A 25,803-nucleotide genomic window follows, 5' to 3' on the forward strand; every position below is an offset into this window, starting at 1 on the left:
TCCAATTCTTTTCTTTCCCAACACACAGAGTATACTTTAGCACATGTTGTAGTCTGGGTACAGTATATTACACCTGGCGCAAAGACAAAGCAATTGTTCAAAGCTCTATACAAGCTCATTTGAAAATGCAATTAAACAAATGCAAATTGTGGCATCCTCATTGTTCCTTGGGACCAAATTGTGGCATCCTCATTGTTCTTTGGGAGCACAGCAGAGAGGGAGCAATTCATGAGTGGAGAGCTTGAGGGTAAGCTACAGTGGTTTTTTTAACTAACTTTTCTAATTTATTTTTAATTTTAAACCGGAAGCCGGAAGGAGTTTGCGAACATAAATTGGAACAGTGAGGAATCCCGATACTCTACACGGGTAGAGTGTCCCACCCTCCCCCCTCCTCTAACCTGAAAAAACAGAGAGAGAGAGACTCGGAGTGAGAGCGGTTAAGTTTGTTTTTTGTGAGCTCTAAGGGCTTAAGCGAAACGGGTGAGACAAGGTAAGTTTAAGTTTTTAATTACTTTTTTCTCTCCTGTATTTCTAAAACGGACAATTATGAGTGTGAGGACAGTATGTTGTTGCCAATGCAATATGTGGGAAGTCCTAGAGGCTCCTGGTCTCCCAGACGTCCATATCTGTACTGGGTGTGTGGAGCTACGGTTCCTAAGGGACCAGGTTAAGGAACTGGAACTGCAGCTCGAGGACCCTTCGTCTCATTAGAGAGAATGAGGAGGCGATTGACAGGAGTTACCGGCAAGTGGTCACACTGGGGCAACGGGAGGAAGGCAAGTAGGTAACTGTTAGGAAGGGGAAAGCTCATGTGATGGAGAGCACCCCGGTGGATGTCCCCCTTCATAATAAGTACTCCTGTCTGAGTACTGCTGGGGGGGACAGCTCACCTGGGGGAGGCAGCGGTGGCCGGGTCTCTGGAGCTGAGCCCGACCCAGTAGTTCAAAAAAAGTAAGGAAAAGAGGAGAAAGGCAGTGTTAATAGGGGACTCCATAGTGAGGGGGTCAGACAGGTGTTTTTGTGGACGCAGACGCGAGTCGCGGATGGTGGTTTGCCTCCCTGGAGCTGGGATCCGGGATGTCTCTGGACACATCCCAGACATCCTGAAAGGGGACAATGAGGAGCCGGAGGTTGTGGTACATATATGTACTGCTGACGTAGGCAGGAAGAGGGAAGGGGTCATGAAACGGGATTACAGGGAATTAGGTAGACAGCTGAGAAAGAGGAATGCGAAGGTAGTAATCTCAGGATTGCTGCCTGCGCCGCGGGAGAGTGAGAGCAGGAGTGGAATGAGGTGGAGGGTGAATGCGTGGCTGAGGGACTGGAGCAGGGGGCAGGGATTCCAGTTCCTGGATCATTGGGGCCTCTTTAAGGGCAGGTGTGACCTGTACAATAAAGACAGGTGGCACTTGAATCCCAGGGGGACCAATATCTTGGTGGGAAGGTTGGCTAGGGCTACTGGGGGGACTTCAAACTAGAAAGGTTGGGGGGAGGGAATCGAGATGAGGTGACTGACAGCGAGGAGGTTAGCTCCCAAGTAGAGAAGGACTGTAGACAGTATGAGAGGGAGGTTAGACGGGTGATGGAGTAGGGAAGCACCCAGACCGAGGGTCTGAGGTGTGTCTATTTTAACGGCAGAAGTGTAGTGAATAAAGTGGATGAGCTTAGGGCGTGGATTGCTGCTTGGGAATGTGATGTGGTGGCCATTACGGAGACTTGGATGTCTCAGGGACAGGACTGGGTACTTCAGGTGCCGGGATTCAGATGTTTCAGGAAGGACAGGGAGGGAGGCAAAAGAGGTGGCGGAGTGGCACTGTTGATCAGGGACAGTGTCACGGCAGTAGAGAAGGTGGATGCCATGGAGGAACTGCCTACAGAGTCTCTGTGGGTGGAAGTTAGGAACAGCAAGGGGTCGATAACTTTGCTGGGTGTTTTCTATAGGCCGCCCAATAGTGACAGGGAAATTGAAGTGCAGATAGGGAAACAGATCCTACAGAGATATAGTAATAAAAGAGTTGTCGTGATGGGAGACTTTAATTTCCCAAACATAGACTGGAATATCCCTAGGGTAAGGGGTTTGGATGGGGAGGAGTGTGTTGAGGAGGGTTTCCTGACACAGTACGTAGATAAGCCTACAAGATGAGAGGCTGTAATTGACCTGGTGCTGGCTAATGAACCAGGATAGGTGTCAGATCTCTCAGTGGGTGAGCATCTTGGGGATGGAGATCATAGTTCTATCTCCTTCATGATAGCATTGGAAAGAGATAGGATCAGGCAGGCTAGGAAGGTGTTTATCTGGAGTAAGAGGAAACATGAAGACATCAGGCAGAAAATTGGATGAGTAAACTGGAAGGAGGTGTTCTTAGGGAAAAGTACTGAAGGAAGGTGGTGGATTTTCAAGGAATGTTTGTCTGGAGCTCTGCACGACAACATTCCAATGAGACAGGGAGGTTTTGGTAGGTCGTGGGAACTGTGGTGCATGAAGGTTGTGATGAACCTAGTCAGGAAGAAAAGAAAGGCCTACAAAAGGTTCAGAGAGCTAGGAGATGTTAAGGACCTAGAGGAGTATATGGCTTGTAGAAAGGAGCTTAAAAAGGAAATTAGGAGAGCCAGAAGGGGTCATGAGAAGGCCTTGGCGGGTAAGATTAAGAAGAATCCCAAGGCCTTCTACAAATATGTGAAGGGATAGGACCTATTAAAGGTGAAGGGGGAAATGTCTGTGTGGAACCGGAAGAAATAGCAGAGGTGCTTTATGAGTACTTTGCCTCAGTATTCATGGTGGAAAGTGATCTGGGAGGTTGTACTACAGGTTTGTGGTGGGCTGAACAGATTGAGTATGTGGACGTTAAGAAAGAGGATGTGTTGGAACTTTTAAATTCTATCAAGATAGATAAGTCGCCGGGACCAGATGGGGTGTACCCCAGGTTACTGTGGGAGATGAAGGAAGTGATTGCAGAGCCCCTGGCGATGATCTTTGCATCGTTGATAGAGACAGGAGAGGTTCCAGAGGACTGGAGGATTGTGGATGTGGTTCCTATTTTCAAGAAAGGGAACAGGGATAGCCCGGGAAATTACCGACCGGTGAGTCTGACCCAGTGGTTGGTAAGTTAATGGAGAGGATTCTGAGGGACAGGATTTATGAGCATTTACAGAAGTTTAGTATGATCAGAAATAGCACAGCTTTCTCAAGGGCGGGTCATGTCTTACGAGCCTAGTTGAGTTCTTTGAAAATGTGACAGAACACATTGATGAAGAAAGAGCGGTGGATGTGGTTTATATGGACTTCAGCAAGGTGTTTGATAAGGTCCCCCATGCAAGATTTCTTGAGAAGGTGAGAGGGCATGGGATCCTGGGGCTTTGGCCTTGTGGATCCAGAACTGGCTTGCCTGCAGAAGGCAGAGAGTGGTTGTGGATGGGTCTTTTTCGGCATGGAGGTCGCTCACCAGTGGAGTGCCCCAGGGATCTGTTCTAGGACCCTTGCTGTTTGTCATTTTCATAAATGACCTGGATGAGGAAGTGGAGGGATGGGTTAGTAAGTTCATAAGAACATAAGAAATAGGAGCAGCAGTAGGCCATCTGGCCCTTCGAGCCTGCCCCGCCATTCAATAAGATCATGGCTGATCTGTCGTGGCTCAGTTCCACATTCCCGCCCTCTCCCCATAACCCTTAATCCCCTCTCTTATCAAAAACCCATCAACCCTCTTCTTAAAAATATTTAGCGAGGCAGCCTCCACCACTTCAACGGGCAGAGAATTCCAGAGATTCACCACCCTTTGAGTGAAGAAGTTCTTCCTCAACTCCGTCCTAAACCGCTCCCCCTTTATCTTGAGGCTGTGCCCCCTAGTCCTACTGTCCTTTCTGAGCGGGAAGAGTCTCTCCACCTCTATCCTATCCATCCCATTCATCATCTTATATATCTCAATGAGATCTCCCCTCATTCTTCTAAACTCTAACGAGTACAAGCCTAGTTTATTCAGCCTCTCCTCATAGCTCAACCATAGCTCAAGTTCACCGATGACACGAAGGTTGGTGGTGTTGTAGATAGTCTGGAGGGATGTCAGAAGTTGCAGCGTGACATAGATAGGATGCAAGACTGGGCGGAGAACTGGCAGATGGACTTCAACGTGGATGAATGCGTAGTAGTCCATTTTGGCAGGTCCAATGGGATGAAGGAGTACAATATCAAGGGTAGAAGTCTTAGCAGTGTTGAGGAGCAGAAGGATCTTGGGGTCCGGGTCCATAGGACTCTTAAATCGGCCTCGCAGGTGGAGGATGTGGTCAAGAAGGCGCATGGTGTACTGGCCTTCATTAATCGAGGGATTGAGTTTAGGAGTCGGGAGGTAATGCTGCAACTTTATAAGACCCTTGTCAGACCCCACTTGGAGTACTGTGCACAGTTCTGGTCGCCTCACTACAGGAAGGATGTGGAAGCTATTGAGAGGGTGCAGAGAAGATTTACAAGGGTGTTGCCTGGATTGGGAGGCATACCTTATGAAGATAGGTTGAGGGAGCTAGGTCTCTTCTCCCTGGAGAGACAAAGGTTGAGAGGCGACCTGATAGAGGTTTATAAAATGTTGAGAGATATAGATAGAGTGGATTCTTGGAGGCTATTTCCCGGGGCTGGAATGGACGCTACAAGAGGACACAGGCTTAAGGTGCTGGGGAGCAAGTACAGAGGAGATGTCAGGGGTAAGTTTTTCACTCAGAGGGTGGTGAGTGAGTGGAATCGACTGCCATCGGTGGTGGTAGAGGCAAACTCACTGGGGTCTTTTAAAAGACTTCTGGATGAGTACATAGGATTTAATGGGATTGGGAGTTACAGATAGTTCTATGGCCCGGTAGGTATGGATATGATCAGTGCAACTTGTGGGCCGAAGGGCAGTGTTCTATGTTCTATGAAATCATGACAAGATTTAATAGCTAAATCTTGCTTACAAGTGTCCCTCGCGAGTATTACTGATGTGGCCATTTTTAATACATGCTGAGAATCACTGCTGGCTTTTAATCTATAAATTATTACAAAATAAAAACTGTTCCCTGACAGAAGAATGTGAATTCCTTCACATAAACAGCAATTATACTCTTCATTGCCTTTCTTGTACCACAAAGTTGATAACATTTCTAACAATTATGCAGAAAAAGTACAGATTTCCTCTAAATGCTTCATATGTCAACTATAACATAACTTGTGAGATTTGTTTAAACTGTAGTTTCAGGAAAATTTATATCATCCTAAATTCTGAATTTGCCCTGGGATCTCTCAATCTCCTGTTGTAATATTCATCGTTAACCATTTGGCCCATTTCTCCAAGAGCTTCCCCAATCTAAAGAACTCTCATGGAACAGCTAATCTCCAGATCTAAGCAGCATTGCTGGGAACATGGAGGTCCGGTCGAACTTAATGCAGGATCTCACTTTCACTTTTTAGATCCATGTCCCACCTGGCAGCCTGTCCAGCAGTCAAGAGGCAAAGACAGTGGCAGGAAGCCTCATGGTCCAAGGCATTTTGGAAGAGGGGATAATTAATCATTGTAGCAGATGTGAGGTCAGACTTTTTAGCCAGTGGAACCATAGAATCCTTACAGTACAGAAGGAAGTCATTGGGCGGCATGGTAGCACAGTGGTTAGCACTGCTGCTTCACAGCTACAGGGGCCTGGGTTCCATTCTCGACTCAGGTCACTGTCTGTGTGGAGTTTGCACATTCTCCTTGTGTCTGCGTGGGTTTCCTCCGGGTGCTCCGGTTTCCTCCCACAGTCCAAAGATGTGTGGGTTAGGTTGATTGGCCATGCTAAGAAATTGCCCCTTAGTGTCCAGGGATGTATAGGTTAGAGGGATTAGTGGGTATAATATGTAGGGATATGGGGGTAGAGTCTGGATGGGATTATGATTATGTTCGGTGCAGACTCGATGGGCCGAAGGGCCTCTTTCTGCACTGTAGGGTTCAATGATTTCAATGATTTGGCCCATCAAATCTGTACCGAGTCTCCAAAAGAGTATCTTACCCAGCCCTACTCTTGCTCTGTCCTATCCTCATAACGCTGCATATTTACCATGACTAATTCACTTATTCTATGCATCCTTGGACACTAAGAGGCAATTTAGAGTTGCCAATCCACCTAACCAATGCATCTTAGGACTATGGGAGGAAACCAGAGCACCAGGAAGAAACCCACACAGACATAGGGTGAATGTGCCAACTCCACACAGATAGTCACCCAAGACCAGAATCGAACACAGGTCCCTGGTGCTGTGAGGCAACAGTGCTAACCATTGTGCCACAGTGCCACACAAAGACACAATAGGAAGAGTGAGTTCACAATCAGGAGGGATAGAGAGGGACTACAGTTGGCAATGGTGAGTCTAATGGCTTGGTTGAAGAGCATGGCTCCTTCTCCTGCAGTCAACAAGGAATGGTAAAGAAAGCACTTTAGTAGGACAGAAGTTCAAGAATCCATTTTCATTGCTGGATTTCCCAAATCCTGAGAAAGACATGCAGTAGCAGTTATTTGGAATCAGGCTCTCAACTCCAGAGTGACACTGTGATTTAAGTAAGAAACTTGGACACTACCTAATCTATTGCTGTAAAATCTATATTGGGCCTATATGTAGCAGGTACAGGTCACATTATGCATATTTGATAGATTAAGTCCGTCCCTTCCCAATGAACAAAGAACAAAGAACAATACAGCACAGGAACAGACCTTTCAGCCCTCCAAGCCTGCACCAATCATGTGTACCTAACTAGACCATCTGTTTGTATCCCTCTATTCCCAGTCTGTTCATGTGGCTATCTAGATAAGCCTTAAATGATCTTAGCGTGTCTGCCTCAACCACATTGCTTGGTAGTGCATTCCAGGCCCCCACCACCCTCTGTGTAAAATATGCCCCTCTCATATCTATATTGAACTTTGCCCCCCTTACCTTGAACTTGTGACCCCTCGTGTTTGTCATTTCTGACGTGGGAAAAAGCTTCCAACTGTTCACCCTATCTATGCCCTTCATAATTTTATAAACTTCTGTTAGGTCGCCCCTCAACCTCTGTCTTTCCAGGGAGAATAACCCTAGTTTACTCAATCTCACCTCATAGCTAATACCCTCCATACCAGACAACATCCTGGTAAACCTTTTCTGCATTCTCTCTAAGCCTCAGTTAGTGTCAAGAACTGGACACAGTATTTCAAATGTGATCTAACCAACATTCTATATAACTGCAACATCAGATGCCAACTTTTATACTCTATGCCCTGTCCAATAAAGGCAAGCATGCCAATATGCCTCCTTCACCACCTTTTCCATCTGTGCTGCCACCTTTAAGGGTCTGTGGACTTGCACACCCAGATCCCTCTATGTGTCTATACTCCTGATGGTTCAGCCATTTATTGTATAGCTCCCTCCTGCATTAAACCTACCAAAATGCATCTCTTCGCGTTTGTCTGGATTAAATTCCATCTGCCATTTCTCCGCCCAATTTTCCAGCCTATCAATATCCTGCTGTATTCTCTGACAATGTTCATCACTATCCGCAACTCCAGCAATCCTTGTGTTGTCCACAAACTTACTAATCAGACACTACATCTTCTTCCAAATCATTTACATATATCACAAACAGCAGAGGTCCCCAGTACAGAGCCCTGCGGAACACCACTAGTTACAAACCTCCAATTGGAAAAAAACCCCTCCACTGCTACCCTCTGTTTTCTATGGCCAAGCCAGTTTTATGCCCATCTAGCTAGTTCACCAGTGATCCCATGATATTTAACCTTTTGCACCAGCCTGCCATGAGGGACCTTGTCAAATGCTTTATTAAAATCCATGTAGACGACATCCACGGCCCTTCCCTCATCAATCATTTTTGTCACCTCCTCAAAATACTCAACTAAATTTGTGAGACATGACCTCCCGCGTACAAAATGCAGAGGGGTTAATATTGAGGCATATAACTCTTTCCTGTTTCTGTTTTCTTATCCTCTCTCTTTCGATTTTAGTTGCTAAGGTGCAATATTTTCACATTTGTGTATTTTTCTTGTCTTATTCTCTTTTTAATTTTAAACATGCTTGCCTGATTCTCTCGACTCCAGCTGCCCATTTTGAAGCAACCAACCATCTCTTCAACTGGATTTTGATTAGCTGACTACCAACCCTTACATGGATTTTCAGCTACATAGAGCTCAGAATGCAATCACACCACTGGTCCAACCAGAGGGAAAAAAATACTGACCCTATTTTGGGTCGAGGAGCCACATAACATCTCCATGGAGTGGATATTGTAGTAGAGTCACCTCATCCAGAAAACCCTTGCGATTAAGGACCACCTGCCAAAGATGGCAATCTAAGATCAGTTTCCACCATAAATTAAGACAGCCAGAAAATAGCTGATTGATGATAAGTCCAATGCATGCTCATTAATGATTGATTTATTGTGTACACTTCCTACTAATGTAAATATTCTGAAATTTAATCCAGTCTTAAAGCAATATTTTGGATGTTAATTTATACTTACTATAATTGAATATAGAAATGATGTGGATTTACTGACATAGTGTGGAATGTATTTAAACTCTTACAACACTTGTCAAGCATTTGATGTTCTAAATTGAGTTTTAGTTTATTCAGCAGGCTGGGCGTAAAGTATGTGTTATAACTTGCATGAGTTTCACTACTGACTGCATTTTAAGGACATTCGTTCATTTCTATAAGTCACTCATGCCCATTCCTTGTTTGAAATGTTCACTTTGCCATATGTCTTTAGATGCCCAATATTAGTTCAATGTTGTACAGATGTATTTACAAAAATATAAATTTGGCAAGGTGCCTTGCAGGTTTGTACAGTGGGTTGCAGTGTCCAAAGTGATACATCGATTTCATTTCACAGAATACATTTCTTGCATTATTTGGCATAAAATTATAGTGATCTTAAATTAATTGACTTTTATTAATTCAATTAATGAACTGCAACAGCAGTGCTAAAGCAGAATTCAACTGTGTCGTAATTCACAGGAAAATTTGAGAAGTGTCCAGCCCTGCTTCAAGGATGGTCTAGTGGCTGGAGGTAATGCAGATGAGGAGGGCCAGAGGTCTGGTCCTTAGTCTGTTTTCAATTAGTTGCTGAAATAAAAATGCATTGTAACAGATCCTATACTGTTGGGAAATTTCTTAACTTCAGCTACATTTCAATGATTATTTTAATTTTTATCCAAATTTACAGTCATCTAATTGTTCCTTCCTCCCAGTTAAATTTTTTTTATCCTTTGTGGTGTTAACAAATTAACCACAGATTTGAATCCCTGACATTATTGGATATTAAAACCCAGGATACCTATGCACCATTGGATAGAGTGCTGTTCATTTGCACTGGACCTTTCAGCTTAATTTACCTGAAATTATGTTTGGCCCAAAACTTGCATTCCACAGGGGGTTGTACTCTGGAGGTACCGCAGAAAATGCATTGGAGAATCATAGAATTCCTACAGTGCAGAAGGCGGCTATTCGGCCCATCGAGCCTGGACTGACAACAATCCCACCCAGGCCCTAGCCACAGAACCTCACCTATTTACCCTGCTAATCCACCGACACTAAGGCTCAATTTAGCATGGACAATTAATCTAACCTGCACATTTTTGTAGTGTGGGAGGAAACCAAAGCATCAGGAGGAAACCCACGCAGACACGGAGGGAATGTGCAAATTCCACACAGTCACCTGAGGCCGGAATTGAACCTGGGCCCCTGGCATTATGGGGCAGCAGTACTACCACTACGCCACTGTGCCATTGGTAAGCACATCAGAGGTCCCTGTGGACTGCATAGAAATTGCCTGTGAAGCCTGAACTTGTGATGAGTATGAGTTGCAGTGATGAGCACTGCAAACCAGTCACTAGTCCAAATTAAGTTGAAGATTTCACATGGTTCCAACTGTCTTACCAGAATAGTTATACAGAGAAATTTAGAAGGATTAAAACCACTTATCAAAAGGAGACTATATGGCCCATCGAGTCTGTACCAACCACAATCCCACTCAGGCCCTAATCCTGTAACATTTACCCTGCTAATCTCCCCACACTAAGGTCAATTTAGCATGGCCAATTAACCACACCTCTGGACTGTAGGAGGAAACTGGAGAACCCGGAGGAAACGCACACAGACACGCAAAGTGCATACTGCATACAGACGGTGACCCAAGGCCAGGATTGAACCTGGGCCCTGGCGTTGTGAGGCAGCAGTGTGAACCAGCTCGTCTTTTTGACTGCAGAAGGAAACCGGAGCAAACCCGCACAGACACAAAGAGAACATACAGATTTCACACAGACGGTGACCCAAGCTGGGAATCGGACCCTGATCCCTGGCACTGTGAGGTAGCAGCGCTAACCACTGTGCTACCGTGGTGGCCTATTAGAGGATGTAAAAGTCAAGCAGGTAATTCAGGGAATATGATAGAAAGTTAATGACTAAATCAGGGCATTCTGGTCCAAACTTATATGTGATGAACAGGCACATTGAATATTGCTTTATTTTGGCTTACTTTATCTTTAAAAATCATAACACACTTAAATATTTAGACCTAGCTCAGAGTTCAGACCCTCATGTCTCAATGAAATGAACTAAATATCAAAACTAATATCAACACTTTAATTTAGTAGGTATGCTACTGCTGGTTGCTTTCCTTTAACTTCTAATCTCCTGTATGTTGTGCAAAGTGAACAGTGAATAGCTCACTGTTCAGAGGGACTGGAATGAACTGGTGATGCTGTTCTCTGCACAGGAAACTCTAAATACCTCCATAGCCTATCACAGGTCTTCAAACACGTTGACGTTTCCCCCGGGGAACTTTATACAGGTCCATCTGTTAAATTGCAGCAGAAGCGTGCTGAAACTGACCAGATTCATTTCCTTCCCACATGTTGAAGTGTTGGTAAACGCCAGTTTGGGTCTCTTGCTGTTCTTGGCTAACAGGCTCAGGTATGTGGCAGAGTTCACACTTCGGGTTTATTTAGTTAAGATGCAGAGTTAATCCTGCGTTCTTTACCTTGCAAAAAGAGAAGCAGGATGTGACTTTTTTTTCAATTGCAACTGTTGAAATTAGTGTCATAGCTTTTTATATATATATATTTGATTCAGATATTAATTTGGAAATACGGTTTGCGTGTGCAGGCGGTGTCACGATGGCTTATTTACACTTCCACCTGTATTTGACAACCTTGCTATTATGGGTCACTCAGAAGTCTGAAGCGCTTGTGCTCTCCAATGTCACCGAACTGACACTGAACCCAACGGTGGAGACGGACCCTGACTTGAGCAAGTTTCCCTTTGTCGGCGGGCTTCCCCGCAGCAGACGCAAGCGGCACATCTCCCCAAGAGACCGAAACGAGATCCTGGATTATCACAACAGGATGAGGTCGCAGGTATCCCCACCTGCCGCCAACATGGAATACATGGTGAGTGGGATTAATCTGATCCCATCGAATCTATATATAACTCGTTTCAATAAATCGGATATCATGAAAGCGAATAAAGCTAAATAGGTTTGGGATAAACCTCAAGCTAAAAGCAAATTACTGCGGATGCTGGAATCTGAAACAAAGACGGAAAATGCTGGAAAATCTCAGCAAGTCTGACAGCATCTGTGTGAAAACAGATCCAATATTTATCCTGACTCCAAACGTTGACTGTAACCTCAAAGAGGCCAAACGTTGACTCTATTCTCTCTACACTGATGCTGTCAGACCTGCTGAGATTTTCCAGCATTTCCTGTGATTGAGATAAACCTTGCTGCCTTCGCTATTCTAAATTTTGGAATGCTGTCATACTTTGACCCCAGTAGCCACTTTGACCCTTCTGCTTTGACCCCAGTAGCCACTTAGAGGAACCCAGTTTAGCAATCCATCTGCATTGACAGAATTGGTGTTCTTCAGAAGGAGGCCATTCGGACCATCGTGTCTGCACACCCTTGTTTGGTGCATTGCACCAGTCCTGAGCTGGAAATGTGAATCCCATGATCTGGAATCATGCCAGAATTTTACCACCTCTCCCGTAAGATCCCGTCCAAGGCCAATGGAAACACCGTTCTGCAAGCCTCACCCACCCCAATTCCAGGGTGGGCATGCTGGTAAAATTCTGGCATCAGTGTTCAGACTGCTTCTCCAGAAAAGGGAATGCGACTCCTGAGGGTAGGTCATCTGCCTCCACTTCAGTCTGACACAGAATAAATTGTAGACCCACCACGGGGTCAACCCCACTTTACAAAGTCTGTAAACCGGGTGAAGCTGAATTGAAATGTTTCTAGAGCAGGAATCATCTAAATATTGCAAAATATGAAACTAGTCAGAGGGAGTGCCAGGTGAGATCCATGATGTGGCGATGCCAGTGTTGGACTGGGGTGGGCACAGTAAGAAGTCTCATAACATCAGTTTAAAGTCCAACAGGTTTATTTGGAATTACAAGCTTTCAGAGTGCAGCTCCTTCACCTGATGAAGGAGCAGTGCTCTGAAAGCTCGTGATTCCAAATAAACCTGTTGAATTTTAAACTGGTGTTGTGAGACTTCTTAAGGTGGGATCCAAGGAATGTAAATGGCTGGAATTCTTCATTAGCTTGGCTTCACTGTCTGGACTTCTTTGTGGCTCTACTTGAAAAGTAGTTGCCTGGTTCTTGACTCTTAAGCATCAGTATCCTGTTGCTTTACTGGCAAATTGCACAAAGGACATTGTGGGGAGAGATTTGTTTATGGAGCACAGCTCCCACAGACACTTGGCAGATCAGACTGCTCTCTATTACTTCAAAGTGAAAAAGTTTTTTTCTCGTATTGCATTGGCTTCTTTTACAAATCACTTTAAATCTGTGCCTTTTCTTCCTTGATCTTTTTATGAGTGGGATCAGTTTTGGCCTACCTCCTCTGTCCAGCCCCCTCACGATTTTGAACATCTCTATCAATCTTCTCTTGGCCTTCTTCTTGTCATGGAGAACAATCCCTGCCTCTACAACCTATCCTCAAATCTTAAGTTTCTCATTCCTGGAACCATCCTTGTAAACCTCTTCTGTGCTCTTTCCAATGCATTTGCATCCTTCGTATAGTGTGTTGCCTGGAACTATACACAATATTCCAGCTGAGATTTAACTGATCTCTTGTGTACATTCATCATAACCTCCTTGTTTTTGTACTTTATGCCTCTATTAGTAAAGCTCAGGATACTGTCTGCTTTATTAACTGATCTCTCCGCCTGTCCAGCCTGCAATGATCAATCATCCTCTGTTCCTGCACTGCCTTAAGAATTATACTCCTTATTTTACATTGGTTATTCATGTTTGTCCTACCAAATGCATTTACCTCATGCTTCTCTGTGTTGACCTTCATCTGCCACCTATCTGCCCACTCTACCAACTTTGGTTGGGGGCCGGGGGGGGGGGGTGTTGCTTAAGTGTGGGGGGTGGGGGTTGGTTGAAATGGCCCAGCACCTCCTACTAGGCATCTGGAACCTGTGCAAATAGAGCAAACAGCTGCAACTCCTTAACCAATCAGAGCGGAGGATTATCATTGAGCAATACAAAATCAGAACCAGGAAGTGTAAACTGGAAAGGTGTATCTAATATCAAATCAGACACTGAAACAAGAATAATGGGGAAGAAAGGTTGAATTAAGAGAAAGTCGATTTTTTTTTTAAAAAAATAGTTAATTGATTTAAATTTACAACAATTAAGAGTTGAAAGAATAAGGCTTCACACTTAGAAAAGTTAATTTTCAGCATCAAAGAAGTTTTTGGGTAGTAATTAATCTTATTACACTGTTGAAAATGTAATTTAAACTAAAATGGACAAGCCCTAACTTGTGTGGTGAGTTTAATTTAATAGGCAAGTATAGAAACTCCGTGCCATTCAATACATCTGAATGGGAGCCTGTCAGTGAGATGCCATTTTTGTGAAACTGATGGGAGCTTGGAGTATCTCAGACAGAAACCTCCAAATTTTCATGTTTAACTGCAGATTTGCTCTGCCTCATTTGTGCATGAGTAACAATGAGCACCATTAGCCTCACCACTAATTTGAGAGTAAATTGGGGCCCAATTATTTTATTTCTTGCGATGAACATATTTGTTGTGTGATATTTGGGCTTCTGGTTGAATAATATCTGTGCCTGGTCAAAATCCATTGGTAAAATGCCTTCAAAACTATTGCACGGTGTATAACCTGTAAGATACCATATCTAGATCATATGGAATTATTGCAACACTGAATATTCCCTGTTTTAATGCATGAGTTTCATTCCTACCGAGGACAGTACTCTTGATGCAAGAATTTGAGCCAAAAGTTTTGACCTCTTCAGTTTGACCCACATTAGGTTGGTTCAAATGCTACCTGATGAGTTGATGCATCAGGATGCTGCCTTAGGATGGCATGGTGGCACAGTGGTTAGCAATGCTGCCTCACAGTGCCAGGGACCCAGATTCAATTCCAGCCTTGGGTCGGTGTCTGTGCGGAATTTGCACATTTTCCCCATGTCTGTGAGGGTTTCTTCTGGGTGCTCTGGTTTCCTCCCACAGTCCAATGATGTGTGGTTAGGTTGATTGGTCATGCTAAATTGACCCTAATGTCAGGGTAAATATGTGGGGTTACGGAAATAGGGCCTGGGTGGGATTGTGGTTGGTGTAGACTCAATTGACTGTATGGCCTCCTTCTGCACTGTGAGGATTCGAGGATTCTATGACTGCAAACCAAACTTCATTCATTAATCTTCATTATTGCCTTTCTAAGCAAACATTAATATTATGTATTAATTATTTCGATTAACCACTCTTTAACATGAATCAACAAACGTACATTGATCGCTTCAAGGTGCGTTCTGTGAGATTTGACATCAATATATTCTAATATGGCAAATATCTTCCTGGCAGTACTAAGAGTAAAAAGATATCACATCAATTTGCTGATACTGAATATGGTGATTATTGTAACCATGCTCTGCTCTGAATAAAAGTTTTGGCAAAATGTGTTTATGTGCCATTCATTGTTAAAACAATATTTACTTTCTAATCGCCTGCGATTTTTAACTATTTAAAATTATGTTGTCATCTGGGGATTCTGTTGAGAATAGGAGTTCCCATTTAAAAACACAAGGGCAAATGAGGGCTGTCCAATATCAATGAATGCTTCTGTTATTTTTCACCAATGTTGCACAATTTCTTACATATGATGTAGAATCCATTCACTGGTGTATCTCACATGAGAACTATGGAATCCTTCCCAATATCACCAGCACAAGATAGCAGCAATAAATGGTCATTCAGTTTAATGGGGTTGCTGGCTTCACAAGGTCCATGATGCAATCAAATGCACCCACATTGCTTTGTGTGCTCCTGTAGAATAGCCCCTCAGAAAGAATGGAGGACTTCCATTTTTTTCCATGTAAATGTCATGTTGTGGTAACTTCTTTCACCCAGTCCAATGGTTTCTATGGATGCAAACTGAGGGTCAGTATTAGGAGAGGTAATTGGTTGTTCGTGCACTACAATACGGTGATGGGACTGAGATGGTTCTAGTCTAATGAGAATTTGTTTCTGGCAGGGTGTCATTTCTGGCTGCATTTCTGGAACTTTCTCTTTGACAATCAGGTGGCACAGTGGTTAGTACTGCTGCCTCACAGCACCGGGGACCCGGGTTCAATTCCAGCCTCGGGTCATTGTCAGTGTGGAGTCTCCCCCTGTCTGTGTGGATTTCCTCTGGGTGCTCTGGTTTCCTCCCACAGTTCAAAGATGTGCAGGTAATGTTGATTGGCCATGCTAAACTGACCCTTAGTGTTAGGGGGACAAGCAGGGTAAATAGATGGAATAAAGCCTGAGTGGGATTGTGGCCAGTGCAGACTTGATGGGCCAAATGGCCTCCTTCTGCACTGTAGGGATTCTATGAATCTCATGCTACTTCTCACTGATGTGCTATTCTGAGGGAAGGACATGTGCTGCTATGCTATGGTGGTATCAGGCAGGCTGGCTCTTGCCATTACCACTTTATACATTGATCAGAGGGTTTACTAACAGCTATTGGACCCTGAAAGCCCTGAGTCACAGCATCATGCATCAATATCATAGGCACCCAACTGTATGCATACCTCAACAGGTGAAGACAGCCAAGAGAAAAATTCAAAGAGAATCATGGATGGAATCCCTACAGCGCAGAAGGAGGGCATTCTACCCATCAAGCCTGTACCTACAAAAGAGGAGCATGAGTATACCCTCAGGTTCCCATAGGGAAAACTTAGGGATCCCCTGCTGTGGGCAGTTTCCTCCATCTCAATCATGAAATTCCTGTGAGGCATATCAATCAGCTGATCCTGTCACCTTTCTAATGATGGTGGTCTCTGATCCATATGATTCTCTCTACTCCCACCAATCTTCCAGTCAGAATGGAGACAAGTCTGGTGGGTTTTAAATGAGGCTTGGGAATTAATATTGCTGGGTCACATTTCTGGAGCAAGATTGAATTTCTCACATGCAACATTATATTTAAAATCGGGGTCCCACGCCTGAAAGTTGGACAGGCTATTTTCAACCTATTCAATATTTATCCATAGCAATGGCAACATTGTTCACTATTGATTAGCCAAGAGAAGCATTGCATTTTTCACTGTATTCTGGGATACTTTAGGTTGCTGACCTTTGGCTATACATCTCTCTTATGACAAGTCTTCAGCCTTGCACTAACTGGGATGTAGTTTAATTTGAATGTTAACAAGAGGAACATCTTATCAACTGTACACGTGTGATGAAGTGGAACCTTAATCAATCGTTTCAGTGAGACTTTCTCATTGAGTTTTATATCTTTATCTGCTCTGTGATGCGGGGAATCAAAGGCATCATAAAAACAGACTGCCTTCTGAAAACAAATACTTTCCTGGCTTCACTGGATGGCTACTTCATATTCACAACTTTCACAACTTCTTCCATCACGGATCTGAACTCAGAACATTTTCCCCCACACAGCTACTTCAACTCAGCTAAACATCTTTCCTTAAGCATCTTTTTCCCATTCATCTTAGATTTCATTGTCCTCAAATACATCTTTGAACCCAGTGTCTCCAAATATAAAAATCTTCCATGTTTCCCTATTGCCTCCACTTTCAGGTCAATAAAATGTAATATACCTCTCCCTATTTACTTATGGAGCCTTGGTAAGTTGTAAACATTCCTTGTCACAACAGTTCAAATGTTTTGTTGAAATTCAACAGTTGAAAAATTAAGTCCCTGCTTATCTCAGAATGCAAATTTTAAATTCAGCTTATTTATTGTAAATCCAACCTCACCGTAACCTCTCATTCCAAGGCCTGAACCTAACAACTTTAACTTTTTTATCTCACAGTTCCCAGAAACTGTCTCTATTAACCTTCCCACAGTTCAGTTAATCATGGACAAACATTCTTTACAGAATGCCCTCACTCACCATCCTGACTTGGAAATATCTCCCCGTTCAATCACTGTATCTGGGTCAAAAACCTGGAACTCCCTCTCTAACAGCACTGTGGGTGTACCTACGCCTCAAGGATTGCAGCAGTTCAAGAAGGCAGTTCACCACAACTTTCTCAAGTGTAACTAGGGATGGGCAATAAATGCCAACCTTGCCAGTGAAGCCCACATCCCGTAAAATGAATTTTTACAGAATTCCCAAAAATATTAAAACAAAACATCCATCACCAAGCCATGCATGCATTTTCATGATAATCCATAGAACATCTCTTAGATAAGAGAAACTTTAAGAAGAACTGTTTACATATACCACCCCCAACACCCTCCCCCCATGTGTCTGACAAGTTTTACTGTATTTGGATTCATAGAACGTTGAAGATTCAGATAAAATTGACTCCAGCCATTATGCCATTACAGATTTGGAAGATGTTGGTGCACATTTTTCAATGGTAGTCTTACAATCGAAAATGGTGAAAGAAAAACAGAACGCTTGGTGCATATGTTTCCCATCAAAACATGTTAGTCCTTCAGATCAGCGAGGATAATTTCTACATTCAGTATATCAAATGAAGTTTCATTTTGCTCCTCTCACAGCTCTGGGATGACAGACTAGCGAAGTCTGCCAAAGCGTGGGCAGCTCATTGCGTATGGAATCATGGACCATCAAGCTTGTTGAAATATGTTGGTCAAAATATGTCTATCCAGTCAGGCCGGTAAGTAAAGGATGCCTGTTCCCTAATTCAGGGTAAGAACAACATGTTTATGGAAGGTATTGGAACATGCAAAAAACTATTAGTTTCAGATTGTTACACATTCTGTCCATTTTTTTGTCATTTCTCAGTAGAAAGCGACATTGGATGGAGAATATAAAAGCAAGGAGGTCTTGCTGCAACTGTACAGGGCACTGGTGAGGCCGCAGCTGGAGTACTGTGTGCAGTTTTGGTCGCCGCACTTGCGGAAGGATATATTGGCCTTGGAGGGAGTGCAGAGGAGGTTCACTAGGCTGATGTTGGAGATGAGGGGGTTGGCCTATGAAGAGAGACTTAATAGACTGGGTCTGTACTCGTTGGAGTTTAGAAGGATGAGGGATGATCTTATAGAGACATATAAGATAATGAAGGGGTTGGATAGGGTAGAGGTAGAGAGATTCTTCCTGCTTAGAAAGGATAGCAGGACTGGAGGACACAGCCTTAAAATAAGGGGGGGGGGCAGTTTAGATCAGAGTTGAGGAGGAACTTCTTCACTCAAAGGGTGGTGAATCTCTGGAACTCTCTGCCCGTTGAAGTGGTGGAGGCTACTTCGCTGAATATATTTAAGTCACGGGTAGATAGGTTTCTGATAGACAAGGGAATTAAGAGTTGTGGGGAGAAAGCAGGAAAGTGGAACTGATCCACTTCAGATCAGCCATGATCTTATTGAATGGCGGGGCAGGCTCGAAGGGCTAGATGGCCTACTCCTGCTCCTATTTCTTATGTTCTTATGATCTTATATAATATAATGTGTGTCTTGGCCCCAGTCTTTCCTATGTGAAGATTCCCCATGGTGTGCTGTGGCCAATTCACTGTCAGGTGCAATTTAATATTCCTGTATCTTTCTTTTTAAGTTAACTCAGCTCAGGTTCTTCATACAGTGTTTGTTTCTCCAGTTTCTTACTCATAGGGTCTTTCTTTATCTGTAAATAAAATCAGTCAGTGTCAAGAGGCTGTTCACCATGAAAACATCAAAATCAAGATTAATCTTCACCCAATGTTTATACCTGTGTAACTCTTCAGCGTTGGTTGGGGATAAGGAATACTGCTGCGCTGAATTGAATGCTGTCCATCTCGTCAGTAAATATGACCAGCCCCACCTTAATTGCAAGAGGGGCCTCAAATCACAAGCAATATGGTGGCACAGTGGTTAGCACTGCTGCCTCACAGCTCCAGGGACTCGAGTTCAATTCCGGCCGTGGGTCATTGTCTGTGTGGACTTTGCACATTCTCCCCGTGTCAGCGTGGGTTTCTCCCGGGTGCTCCAGTTTTCTCCTACAGTCCAAAGATGTGGGGGTTAGGTTGGTTAGCCATGTGAAATTGCTCCTTAATGTCAGGGGGATTAGCAGCGTCAATATGCAGGTTACGGTTTGGGTGGGATTGTGGTCGATGCAGACTCGATGGGCCAAATGATCTCCTTTTGCACTGTAGGGATTCTATGATCAGTCTTCCAGTAAAACATCCTGGATTAGGTCAGAGGGTGACAGAGGCTGATGTGGGATCCCCAGCCACTGATGGTAGGATGTCAATTCGACCCATTAATGAACCAATTGATAACCATTATTCTTGAGCCCATCATAAATTAGTAATGGCTCTGATTAAATGAGGACCATAAGACTGTTGATTTGGCAGCCACTAATGATGGCCTATATAGTCAGGAGCATGTGCCTGATTGAGAGACCTGCATCAGGAAGGTGTTGGTGGGCTGTGGAGAGAAGCTGAGAGTCACTCCTTAGCCCTCGCCTCTGACTCCCTACACCCGTTCTGCAACCCTTACACCACAATCCCCACCCCGCTATTACTCGGGGTTTCACAATGACCCTGGACCTCTGGTGCGTGCACTGCTGTCAACTAGTACCGCTCCCATTGGTTCTTCCACCACTGAGAAGCTAAACTGCAGGGAAGTCCTGACATGTTACCATTGAATTCCCACTAAGCACCCCCCATGGAACTGACAGAGTGTCCTCACCACTTCTCTGACTGGTGAGTAAGATTCTGTCAGCCCAACAGAATTTTGAAAAGAAACTTTAGCAGTTGAAGTCAATATAGCATCTTTCTTCACCAACGGTGTATTTTTTGTGAAGCATGATTGATGTTATTACTGTTAAATTAATGCAGCAATTCTGTTCAAGTTTTTAATTTTATTCACTAGGTATTTTCTTGTTAGATGTGAGATGGTATTGATTTATATTTCAGAGGTGTTGTGTTCATGCATAATCTCAATGAATGATGGATGTTGGGTTCCTACATTTCTATACAGACTGAATTATTTGAGTGAAGAGATTGTTGAACTTTATGCTAGTTTTATAATGTATAAAAAATAATATATTTGTTTCTTTCTCAGCTATCAGTCTATTTTAGATCTTGTGAGATCCTGGTATGATGAAAGGCGTCATTATTCCTTTCCGTATCCTACAGAATGCAATCCAAAATGTCCCAATACATGCAGTGGAGCAGTTTGTTCCCACTATACACAGGTACTTGAAAACTAGTTTATTTATATAAAGGACACTGATTATTTCTCGTTGGAATAATATACTGTTACAACGGGAAATAATTTGTGGAATGCACATTTGTCAGTGAGTCACAAAATTAGTATAAATAGTTCCTATGTGGCATCCAGCAGCTGTAGTTTTTAACGTACTGGAATCCTGAAACATAAACAGCAAATGCTGAAAATATTTGGCAGGCACATCTTTGCATTAGATTTGCTCTGTTTTACTAATCTTGAATATTGACTCTGGACGACAGAAAATCTCATGGCACCAGGTCAAATATGGGCAGAAAACCTTCTGCTGATTACCATGTATCATTCCCCCCCTCAGCTGATGAATCATCACCCTTCCATGTTGAACACCGCTTGGAGGCAATTTGAGGGTGGAAAGGCACAGAATGTGCTCCGGGTGGGGGACTTCCTTATCCAGAAGGCTTAGTAGTACCATCACAGATTGAGCTGGCCAGATCCAGATATAACTGCTGGACTGGGATTGCGGCAGGTAGTGAGGGAACCAACAAGAGGGAAGAACTTCCTCACCAGCCTGCCTGCCACAGATGCACTTGCCCATATAGTATCTGTAGGAGAGATCAACACACAGTCCTTGTGGAGACAAAGTCATGTCTTCACGTTTATGATATCCTGCATTGTGTTGCATGGTACTACCAGCATGTTCAATGGGATAGATTTCAAAGTGGTCTAGCAACTCAAGATTGGACATCCATGAGGTGCTTTGGGCCATCAGCAGCAACTGAATTGTAATCAACCATAATTTGTAACCTCATGTCTTGGCATATCCTCCAGTCTACAACCAAGCAAGGGGATTGAACCCTGGTTCAATCTGGAGTGCAGGAAGGCATGCCAGGGGTAGCACCAGGCATACCTAAAAATGAGCTGTCAACCTGGTGAAGCTACAAAACAGAACTACTTGTGTGCCAAACGGCATGAGCAGCAAGTAAAAGATCAGCAATGTGACAACCAATGGATCGGATCTGAGCTCTGCAATCTTGACACGTTCAGCTATGAATAGTGGCGGACAATTAAACAACTCACTGGAGGAGGAGGCACCATAAATATGCCCATCCTCATTGGTGGAGGAGCCCAAGCACTTCAGTGCAAAAAATAAGGCTGAAGTATTCACAACAAATCTTCAGGCTGAAGTATTCACAACAAATCTTCAGCCATAAGTGCCGAGTGGATCCGTCCTGGCTTCCTCCAGAAGTCCCCAACATCACAACATCAGCCAATTTGATTCATTCCACATGACATCAAGAAATGGCTGAAGGCAATGAACACTGCAAAGTCTATTGGCACTGTCAATATTCCAGCAATAGTTGTGCCAATTAAATTATTATTTTCAATTTAAATTTATGAAAATGGGAAGGGTGGGAACCTCGTTACATCACAAGCGAGGGGCATGGAAAATCAGCAAACGAGATCTTGCTGGTGAGAATCTCATTTCCCGACTCGCACAAGTTTTGTGCCTGCGTCATCGATTATGCTGACGGCTAACGTGGACTCAAAATTGCCCCCACGTAGTCTTTTGTATTTCAGTAATAACATTTTTAAAATCTATTTTCTTAATGAAATATATGTATTTTTAACCGCGTATTTTGATATTCTCAGCAGAAGGTATCAACACATGAAGTGTCAATAAGGCAGCTCAGTTATGTTCATGGTGATGATTTTAAAGTTAATTTAGATTAGGATTGTTCTCTATTTTTCAGATGGTCTGGGCTGCCTCAAACAAAATTGGGTGTGCACTGCACACCTGCAATAACATGAAAGTCTGGGGATCTGTATGGCGTCGCTCCACATTCCTAGTGTGCAACTATTCAATAAAGTAAGTGTTAGTTTTAGTTTAAATTATACTCATCGTGAGCATTTTCAGGGATGACGCACCACAGCAAATGTAAACGTAACATAACAGGGTTATCTAAACTGTAATCCCTGTTCAAAACACAATTAAAAGAAAATGAACAGTTGTGTTGTGCAAATTGTGTGCTTTTAATGATAACAACGGGCAGAATTCTTCGGACTTTTGCATGCCCCACTGCCGCTGCGAGCAAGAGCGGAGAATTTGGTACTCTGCCAAATCTTCATTCATTGCAGCGGGACCGGAGAATCCCATCGGAGTGAACAGCTGAAGAATTCCAACCATAATCTCGGTTTGCATCAGATGTTTAAAGTCAAATTCTTAATGCCAATAATACCATACCATGAACTATATGTAAAACTTAACCCAGGTCACTGAATTAAATTATATTGATATAGTGTTTTGCCGTTTTATATTAACCAATCCTCTGAGAGCTGTAGTTTGTGTTACTTTAAAATGAAATGGTATGGTAAGAAAACAGTGTCAATTATTGGAAATAAACTGTTCAATCATTTCTAACCTGCAACTGATCGTAAAATCTTCAATAATCACATACTTTATTAAGAATTTGTTATGTTAGAGTAACACAGCATGGACTCTCTCAGCTCACATTTACATTAACACAGCCAGCAACCTGGAGTGACTTCAACCTTGCACCCAATCAGAAAGCATAGAATTACTGCCAGCAACCTCTGGATTTCTGTGTTTAACTGCACACTTGTGAACTCCACAAGTTGCTGCTAGTTTCAGAACAGAAATGATGGTGAATGCTGACAGTTTCACCAACAGTAATCTTGCAAAGTTGAATCATAGAATCCCTACAGTGCAGAAGGAATCTGCACCGACCACAATCTCACCAGGGCCTAACCACACATTTTTTTTTAACCCTGCTAATCCCCTGACACTAGGGACAATTTACATGGCCAATCAACCGAACCCCCGCATCTTTGGACTGTGGGAGGAAACCAGAGCACCCGGATGAAACCTACACAGACATAGGGAGAACATGCTAATTCCACACAGTAACCCAAGACCAGAATTGAACCAGGGTGCCTAGTGCTGGGAGGCAGCAGCAGTGCTAACCACTGTGCCACTGCACCACCCCCCAAACCTGAGCTGTCGTTCTGACAGAAGGAACTAAGCATGAACGTGAGTCATGATTTCTGCATGGTCTGTAATATTGTATGAACTATAGCACATTAAAATGACGCTTGTCATTATATTTTTCTACCACAGGGGAAACTGGATTGGAGAAGCTCCATACAAGGCAGGGAAACCATGTTCAGCCTGCCCACCCAGCTATGGAGGCTCTTGTAGTAACAACCTATGTGTTCGAGGGGTCAAGTCAAATCGGTTGTTCCCATTCAAGTAACTTATGCTGTGTATATTTTGACGAAAATGGGAAGAGGTTAACATGAGTGTCTGGTTTCCGACTTGCAACTAAAATTATTAAACCAAGTCATTTGACATAATCAATAATCAGAAATAATCTGGAGGAAAAAAAGAACTCAGTGCTGCCTCAACAAAGTAGTTACTTAAAAAACTGATCTAACTATTCAATGTATTTCATTATGAATGAGATCATTACCCTCTAACAAATCCTCAGTGATTTTCAGACCTTCAAAAAAACAATATTCATTGTATGAAGTGTTGTGTTTCTTTAAAAAAAACAGGGCAAATCTGAATGGTTTCCGTGTTCTGGTGTCCCAGGCAACCAACAGCACTGCCCCATATGAGTCTGTTTCAAAGCAAAGCAATAGGTGGTTATCACTCCTCTTCCTGATGATGTTGTCAAAGGTATTTGCAGAGATTGTTATGTATATTTATAATTGTATGTGTTTGAACATGAGTAGAGATTTTTACCTCCTCATTGATGGGGTAATCACTCAACTCTTTCCTGTGTATGAATGGGTAATTGGTTCAATTCTACCACACACGAGACAATCCCGTAGGGTAGAACTTTCGACTGTATAAAATATTGTAATGTAATCTTCAGAATGTCAGTATTTTAAAAGTATCACTTAATGCAGTTACAATATAGCAGATCCATATTCATCTGTGGCTACAGATACCATGAACAATTGGTACTGAATAATGTACCTTATTTATAAAGACACGAGTTTGGAATGAACATCACAAAGAGAAATGCAATTCAAGATCCCCCTCTATTGGTCATAACTCAACAGCTGTGATGTCACAAGATGATTGTTGTGATATTGTAGACTGAAATTAAACCTTATGTAAGCATTTTTATTATCCATTATTTTACTACGATGACAGTCTCAGCTTTCCAGCTGATTAACAACAACCAACAATGGAAATATGGGTCAGAATTCTCCGGCCATTCATGCTGCCAGGATTCTCCAGTCCCACAGACAGCACACCCCTACTCGCGGGTTTCCCACCATCATGGGGTGACATCAATGGGAATCCCCATTGACAACGGCAAGTCCAGAGAATCCCGCCGCCAGCAAACAACACACCACCTCGCAGCAGCAGGAAACACGCGACTTGGAGGCTGGAGAATCTCGGCCATCATCTCTGTTGCGTGCAACTACTTCAGGAGTAGACTGGCCGTACTAAGGGTAAACTTTAAATACCTGTCAAGGTATGGGGCCTGAGCATGGCTGTTACATCTGTCAATTGGACCCCTCCTTTACAAATGAACAAAGAGCACTTAAATTACATTCCTTTAACTTCAAAATTCACTGGAAAGTCTGGTTTCCAAATATAAGTTATTCATGAGATCCAGTGGCAAAACTGGACCCACTGGCCTGGCACCCTATTTTGTAAAAAGGCTGGATTTCTCATGGATGGCGCCCAATTTAAAAATATCCAATCGTGACCATCAGGCAATTAATTTTTCCCACTGATCACACGACAAAGTCACTTGGGGTGAAATAGACTAATAGGTGGTAGGTCAGTTGCATAATCATTCACCCGCTGTTTACGCATATTTGACAATTGAGCTGTGACTAATTGAGGTTTCCCTTTCTTAATAAAAAAAATCCTGCCTCAGCTGTTGACTTTCAAGTCCACCCGAGAAGTTCTCAGAAAGTTCCTATAATTGTGTCAACCCAGGGAGTTAGACATTTCCTTCCCTCCCGTGATATCTGTGTTTCTGGTGGTGTTTGTTTATGGAATGAACATTTTGCAGATTGCAACCTGATCCTTGCCACCATACACTCATGAATGACAGTGTGTCACCAGACCATGGTACCGTCAGCAAGAAGCCCACTCAATC

At 43.2% G+C, this 25,803-nt stretch overlaps 1 protein-coding gene across 1 annotated transcript; it reads left to right on the forward strand.

Moving 5' to 3' along the window:
• Positions 1-11,157: 11,157 nt before the first annotated feature.
• On the forward strand, positions 11,158-23,931 carry LOC145353659 (peptidase inhibitor R3HDML-like). Its single transcript, XM_080204427.1, has 5 exons — positions 11,158-11,430; positions 18,035-18,153; positions 20,534-20,666; positions 22,411-22,526; positions 23,796-23,931. The coding sequence occupies exons 1-5, from the start codon at positions 11,158-11,160 to the stop codon at positions 23,929-23,931; spliced, it is 777 nt and encodes a 258-aa protein (XP_080060553.1).
• Positions 23,932-25,803: the final 1,872 nt, after the last annotated feature.

This window comes from Carcharhinus amblyrhynchos, chromosome 16 (genome assembly GCF_965287045.1).
Source record: "Carcharhinus amblyrhynchos chromosome 16, sCarAmb.v2.hapA, whole genome shotgun sequence".
Taxonomy (NCBI): Eukaryota; Metazoa; Chordata; class Chondrichthyes; order Carcharhiniformes; family Carcharhinidae; genus Carcharhinus; species Carcharhinus amblyrhynchos.

Coding starts and splice junctions, on each gene's coding strand:
- LOC145353659 (XM_080204427.1), top strand. CDS start 11,158: ATGGCTTATTTACACTTCCACCTGTATTTGACAACCTTGCTATTATGG. Junction 11,431..18,034: donor CCGCCAACATGGAATACATG/GTGAGTGGGATT, acceptor CTCCTCTCACAG/CTCTGGGATGACAGACTAGC. Junction 20,667..22,410: donor TTTGTTCCCACTATACACAG/GTACTTGAAAAC, acceptor TCTATTTTTCAG/ATGGTCTGGGCTGCCTCAAA.